The sequence below is a fragment of the Nilaparvata lugens genome, unplaced genomic scaffold (assembly GCF_014356525.2).
Source record: "Nilaparvata lugens isolate BPH unplaced genomic scaffold, ASM1435652v1 scaffold6098, whole genome shotgun sequence".
In the NCBI taxonomy this organism is placed as follows: domain Eukaryota; kingdom Metazoa; phylum Arthropoda; class Insecta; order Hemiptera; family Delphacidae; genus Nilaparvata; species Nilaparvata lugens.
Genome location: NW_024091863.1, coordinates 4261 through 12167, shown reverse-complemented (window position 1 = coordinate 12167; position 7907 = coordinate 4261). Strand labels below are relative to the sequence as shown.

The 7907-nt window shown below is 33.7% G+C and overlaps 1 protein-coding gene across 1 annotated transcript; it reads right to left on the bottom strand.

Moving 5' to 3' along the window:
* Positions 1 to 839: 839 nt before the first annotated feature.
* Positions 840 to 6973, bottom strand: LOC111053925 (oocyte zinc finger protein XlCOF19; the record flags this gene model as incomplete). The annotated part of the gene is given in 4 exon segments (XM_039445067.1): positions 840 to 961; positions 2278 to 2377; positions 2881 to 3021; positions 6558 to 6973. Coding segments are annotated over 3 exon segments (285 nt in total), but the record flags the coding sequence as incomplete, so codon positions are not given.
* Between the last annotated feature and the right edge of the window lie 934 nt (positions 6974 to 7907).

Sequence of the window (7907 nt, the reverse complement as noted above, 5' to 3'; positions counted from 1 at the left end):
GGTCTCATATTGGGTGCATTTCAATAACCTAGTAATTTGAGTCCAATTATGTTTTAATGGGGGAGGTTGAATTTATATTTTCAAACGTCAACATGTTGATATTATTCGAAATCAATACTTTCCTTACCTATGGTAATGGTGCAAGGAAAGTTCTAACATTGAATAATGGGACGACTCTGGTAGTCGATGAAATATCATTGGAAGTCGAAAATTTTCGCATATTCCTGAGCTGTTGCCAATATGGTTCTCATTGAAAATTGTATTGAGAGTTCTGGGGGTAATTCAGCACAATGATTTCACTTAACTGAATATTACATCTATAATATTGTTGTGATATAATTTTTGTAATTGTATTATACATTAAAAGTATACATAATGTATATAATTCCCACATTAATATTGCAATGAGATTTTGTGCCAAATTCAACTAAGGATGATTGATAATAAATATAGAGTTGCAAATATCTATAGTGAAGTCCTCGTTATGATAGCAGTATTTGATTAGCATTGATCTTACTATCCTTGTCTATCATTCGACAAAGCAGATAGCACTATCCTCTTCTAGCATTGTTGTTGTATTTCATTGATTGACTGGAGAATCAAACTATGAGAGATTGTATGGAATAAATTGATTCTAAAACATAGTTTCTGAATTATCTGTTCAATGATTTATTCTTAAATTTTGTGATTCAATGTTCAGTACCCACTTTCGATTACTCATTCTTCATGGTAGATTTTTGGTTTCCAAAATAACCCAGCCAGTCTGGCTCAGCCAGATTGATTCCTCCCAATATAAGGGAACATTACAATATACCAAAATTATTTGGAAAAACACTTACATAATCATCATCAACATAATCATAATCGTCATCAGAGTGCTGCTTTTGGTGAAGGGTTCTGGCAATTCTATCCAGCACTCCAATGCGATACAGTTTGACATAGGCAGTGGGTAGAGTTAACTCTGAAACATTAACGAAACTCATACTACTTGACACTGCAAATTATTAGAGAGAGAGCACATTTCACATAAAAAGTGTACAAAATTATATTGATGAGAGATGATAGCATCGGAGGATAGACTGTTTGGTATAGACTGTTTGTGTCCCAAATTTCACTGTTATTTCAAGCCGATTTTTGTCAATATTACTGTCTTGAACGAGTGAGAGTGTATATGAACGGCACATTATGAGAGACTCTAACAGCATCACATAGCGTCAAGAAAAAGAACTACTGGGACTATCGGCTTGAATATAATTTATTTTGTGAAAATAATAAAATTTAGGACTGTTTTGTGAAGTGAACAACTACAAGACAACCTATTTCGAACTATGTGTAACCCTATCTAAATTTGGGAGAGGAGTAGCACAAGGCTACATTATTTTTTACTCTCCCTATCATTTTGATGATGTACTTATTGTATCAACCGATAGAGAATAAACAATGAAATTTGGAACATAAACGTTCTATACCTTGGGATATCTTCTTATGCAATCTTTTTTCTTATGATTAAATTGAGACATTTAGATCTTAACTGACATCACTACGGTACTAAGACTGAGCAAATGTTTCCAGCAAATAGAGATCCTTTTCTTTTCATTTTATAAGAAGTAAGTTATATTGAATTAGAGCCAGATTCAAAAACACCTATTAAACTACTTGTATTGAATCTAATGAACCATCAAAGCTATGGATTCCATATAGATTTAAAATGTTGCATTGGATTCAAGATTCAAGTGTTCTAGAGTCCGGGTCTAAAAGCTGTTTATGGTGAGGTGGAAAGTATTCTCAAATAAAACTTATAGGAGTATGATCAATGATATTGCAAGCTTCTATACTTTTATAACTTGCTGTAAAAATGTACTATAGTCAGGTCCACATTATAATGGCAGTATTTGATTAAAATTGGTGTTGCTATCCTTGTCTATTGTTTGACAAATCAGATAAGGCTATCATTTTCTAGATCGCAAATTTTACAGATCGTTTTCAAAACTTCAGAAATATAATTAATTAACAAAATTTATCATCTCAACTATGAAAATTTATTATTCAATCATTGAAAAATATATCTCTAGACGATATAAATATAATCGATTATTCTCAACAAGAATGAACAGTTGATATTACATCTGATATACCGGTATCATCAGCTAAGGCAGTGGCAAGGCAGAGAATCGGCATCACTGTTCTCCTATCTTTCTTCACTCCCATTATAACGTGGACCTCACTATAGTTTGTAATTCAATTGAAGAGCGGAATGTTTGCCATAGATCAACCAACCTTTGTTAGATGGTCGTTCCTTGTCTTTGCATTCATTTTCCATCAAGTTGACTGCTTCGTTTGAGATTGATTGCTCCACTTTTACAGGGGTGGCTGATACCTGCAAATATATTATACATTATAGTTACAATAGATAATACACCCACAAATTATACAGACAAGATCATTTATTATTTGATGATAACAGATAAACTGTGATATGAGACAAGATACGTTTCTGTTTTTATGAAAAAACTTGCAGGTAACCCGTGGTGCTCTGCAATAAAACTTAAAAAGCTGAAAACTTGACCTACTGAAATCTTGAAGAATTTAAAATGGACTATAACCATCCATTGAAATTGTATTTTGAAAGTAAAGAGCTGGTTTATACACGTATAAGATAGGAAAATTATGTTTGACGCATCATCACGTCTCAACTACTAAGCTGATTAACTTGAAATTTCACATTCAGATTTTTAATTAACCGAGTATGGTTGTAGGCCTATTTTCAATTCTTCAAGATTTCATTACATCAAGTTTCCAGTTTGTCATGTTTCAAATTACACCCTTGTGGAGCTGGGGTTTTCTGCTAGTGAATAAATACTTGGATGCAAAATAAGTTACCTGTTCTTCTTCGAGAAGTTTCAGCTCGCTATGCCTGTACATGCTGTCGACTGAATCCGTCATGTCTTTGATGTCTGATATCTCTGCTGGCCCTTCATTGACTGGCTCTTCATCAGAGACCCTTGATGGCTCAGGTTCCACCTTAAAAAAAATGAAGAAACCCGGTTTAATAGAGCACATGAATAAGTACTTGCATTTATATTGTGTACACTTATTGAATCGTAATTTTTTCCGTTAGGGCTACTATTGAATATAAATAAAAATTGAAATCCGACTACCCTTTTTGAAATTGTTTACTCCCACCATGTCCATGGCATGTCGGTATCAAGTCTTGATAATGGCATCATATAGCCGAAACATGTTGTGAGTGAACTATTTTAAAAAGGGTATGTGGATTTATATTTGTATTTATATCTTATTGAATTTTATAGTGAGGTCCAACTTATAATTGCAGAAAGATAGGAGAACAGAGTTGCCAAAATTCTTTACCTTCTATAGAGGATAGCTGATACCGGTTTAGCCTATCTGATGTAATATCAACGGTTATTTCTTGTTATAGATAATAATCAATAATATTATATTCGTCAAGAAATTAATTTTTTAATGTTTTGATAAAGAATTTTCAATTCTATCAAAAAATTTATACTGTATACACGTTATACTGTAATCGAAGTGGAGGGGGGAACGCCAGCGTGACGTCACGTGTAGTAAAATGTGATGGAGTAACCACACTGAGCATACAGTTTATTCACTGTATCTTCAAATAAATCGTCGTTTATTGCCCTCAAGATTGACCTAGAACTTGAAAATTCTCCATACTTAAAGCGAATGAATCACCGATTCTAATGATGTTGTTAAATATTCCAAGTTCACTCAACTTGTATGAATAAAATGAAGTTGAAAGTTTTTCAAGAATCTGAAAACGTGACACGAAAAAGTTAATAAGCTGGAAAAGCGTTAGTAGACAACGCTTTTATAATAGTTATCATAATTTCAGATTAGCGCATGAAAAATATTGAAAAATTAATGCATTGCAATAAACCGATAAACCGATCCCGATAAATCCGATAAATTTCGTTCATATAAATGCACTGAACACATGCTGGTATTGAGCACATGTTCTACGAGAATCAAAATATCTCATCCCCGAAATTCACAAGTTGATGTATAGCCAAACTACAAAATATAAACACGACCTAGAAGATGAAGAAACCTTGAGGGTTTGAAAAGGAAAGTTAGGAGGTGGGGTTTTTGCTTTTATATGGCGAAATGCTTGTATTATTTAAATGTTTTGATAATTATTGTAAGGCAGAAACAGAAAGCTTCCATGTCAGAAAATGTTTGTGTTATATAATTTGACTATACGTCACCCTATGATTTTCAAGAATGCGATATTTTGCCTACTCTGTACTACAGCCTACGTGACGGCTGCAGTTCCCCCACTCCAATTGCATTTCAACTAAAATACTATAGATGAGTGACCAACCTTCTGTCTACTAACTTTGCACTCACACAACTTTCCTTGCTCATATTTGAAACTACGATCAGACTTCTGTATATGTGTATATATAATTGTTTTCAGAGTACTTTTTCTTTCTGTGAATTGTGAAATTCGATGATTTTTTCAGTCGTCATTTTTTTAAAGTCGTCAAAACAGCTGTTCTACAGATGAAATATCTCGACTATGTGTTCTTTTTATGAACTGCGCTACCTACCTACCTCATGCACGAGAAGGAGGTTACTAAGTCAATTTCCCAAGGATGGGGTGGACCCCCCATTGGTTTCCCAGAAAGGAGACTCATGCCAGTTGATAGAGCTGATAAATAACTATACAGAGTATGAATTTGAAAAAAATCGGTCAAGTTATTTTTGAGAAAATCGTGAAAAACATGGTTTTTTAGTAATTATCCGCCATTTTTCTCAAGAATATTACGGAGCTCCTGCAATTTTCCCAGAAAAAACTCATGTAAATTGATAGAGCTTATGAATAGCTATCCATGGTATAAATTTGAAGAAAATCGTTGAAGCCGTTTTCGAGAAAACCGTGAAAAACATGGTTTTTTAGTCATTATCCGCCATTTTTCTCAAGAATATTACGGAGCTCATGGAATTTTCCCAGAAATGAGACTCATTCCAGTTGATAGGGCTTATAAATAGCTATCCATGGTATGAATTTGAAGGAAATCATTAGAGCCGTTTTCGAGAAAACCGTGAAAAACATGTATTTTTAGTCATTATCCGCCATTTTTCTCAAGAATATTACGGAGCTCCTGAAATTTTCCCAGAGATGAGACTCATGTCAGTTGATAGGGCTTATAAATAGCTATCCATGGTATAAATTTGAAGAAAATCGTTAGAGCCGTTTTCGAGAAAAATGTGAAAAACATGGTTTTTTAGTAATTATCCGCCATTTTTTCCGCCATCTTGAATTGAATTTTATTGAATTTCTTATTGTCGAATCCTCATGGTATAAGGACCTTAAGTTTAAAATTTCAAGTCAATCGGTTAATTAGGAATGGAGTTATCGTGTTCACAGACATACACACACACACACACACACACACACATACTCGCACACACACACACACACACACACATACACACACACAGACCAACACCCAAAAATCATGTTTTTGGACTCAGGGGACCTTGAAACGTATAGAAAACATGTAATTAGGGTACCTTAATTTTTTTTGGAAAGCAATACTTTCCTTACCTATGGTAATAGGGCAAGGAAAGTAAAAACCAGGTTTTTCACGGTTTTCTCAAAAACGGCTTCAATGATTTTCTTCAAATTTATACCATAGATAGCTATTCATAAGCCCTATCAACTGACATGAGTCTCATTTTTGGGAAAATTGCAGGAGCTTCGTAATATTCTTGAGAAAAATGGCAGATAATTACTAAAAAACCATGTTTTTCACGATTTTCTCAAAAATGACTTGACCGATTTTTTATACACATATAAAGTAGTCTGATCGTAGTTGCAAATATTTTGCCGCCAATCGTCATTATGTTATTCCCCTAAATTATTCTCGTCTAAGAATGAGGCTTACAGTTCGATGAGCAAGGAAAGTTGTGTGAGTGTACCACACCAGATTTTTTTGTAAAGTATCGAACTTGGATGTCAAATTCTCAGTACATTATAGATTACAAATCCATGTTTAAGAAATGGAGGAAATTCACATTTCAGTGCGTTCTATGGAAGACAAGATAATAAGATTAGAAAAAACTCTCCTTGTTCTTCAGTTTTACATGTTTTAATGCAAACATAATTTTCAAAATTATTATTAATAGAGAGTGAAAAGACGTATCGAAAAGTGTTTGCAGCTTTTCTTTGGAGCATACTGAATTCTTATCTATTGAAGTGAACTGGATACTATCCATCACTGATTCGCAAGATTTTGAAAAATAGAGGAAAATTTTGCATTGATGTTTTTATTGGTTAATACTGTCTTATGGTGATGAAGATACAAAAGATCTTATTGATTATACAATCAATGAATTTTGACAAATACCGTTGAGGAATCTTTAATTTTTGTACAGCCCCGACAGTTGAAGACTGCGACCGTAGAGGACTGAAAATCAGTCCTCAAATGTCGCAGTCCTCGACGGTTGCAGGCCTCGACTGTCGCGTCCCCAGTCTTGGATAAATACTTGGATGCATATGATGTTACCTGTTCTGCTTCGAGAAGTTTCAGCTCGCCAAGCCTGTCTTCTGTATCAATGATGTATTTGATGTCTGATACCTCTACTGGCCCTTCATCAGAGAACTTTGATGGCTCAGGATCCACCTTCAAAAACGGGAAGAAACCGGTTTAATAGAGCACAAGAATCAATGAAGTGCTTGGATGTTTATTGTGTACTCATATTGAATCCTATAGAGATCCACCTAATAATGGCAGAAAGAAAAGATAGGAAAACAGCATTGTCAATTCTTTACCTTCTATAGAGTGTAGCTAATACCGGTTTATCCTATCTGATGTAATATCAACTGTTCTTTCATGTTATAAATAATGATCAATAATATTCTATTCGCCAAGAAAATGAATTAATAATGAATTTTCAATTGTATGTATCAAAAAAATTATGATGGAAGCCTTTTCCTGTGATGACAAAACAATGTATGTAGACATGCAGATAGCGCTATCCTCTTCTAGCTCTGCAACGATACCAGATCGTTCTTTAACAGTGTAGAAGATACCGTATAGTAATAATTAACAACATATTTAGGCTAATAGAAAGAAATAAAAATTTAAGTACCCATTTTTCAAAAATTTTATGGTACGGTAAATAAAAACAAATTTGAAAAGGGTATACTTACATTTTTAAAGCCTAACCTAACCTCTTCAAGAGTAGCCCTAATGAAATAAGATATTCAGGCTAATCTCAAATATGAAAATTCATTATTCAAATATTAGAAAAAATATGTCCATGACAATAAGAAACCGAATTATTCATTAATGACTATAAAAATTATTTATTATTTCAAACAAGAATGAACAGGTAATATTGCCTTATTACCACACATCAGATATACCAGTATCACCTATCCTTTATAGAAGGCAGTGGCAAAGCAGAGGATTGGCAACGCTGATCTCCTATCTTACTCCACTCTCCACTGCCATTAAGGTAGCCATAATAACGTGGACCACCCAATCATATTCATAGTTGAGAATGTTATTGTAACTATAAATGTATAAATAAATGAAATAAGTTAAATTTTCTACAAAAAATAAGTTACATACTTTAGCCACATATTCAAATTTCAATTAAAGATTTCATACCGTTTTGGCTCAACCCAACATGAAATATTGGAATAATAATTTAATTTTGATCTTTTAGTCTGTTTGAGGGTTGAGTGTAAGAGAGGGCCGGCTGCGCCCTAACACCCCTCCTGGGTAAAAAATAAAGACAGCAATTCTATTCTATTCTGTCTGGTATCTCGAGTACCTAGTCAAGTTGGCTATTCTCCTATTAGCCTATATAGCCTATATTCGTATTATTTGATGCTTTAAAAATATGTT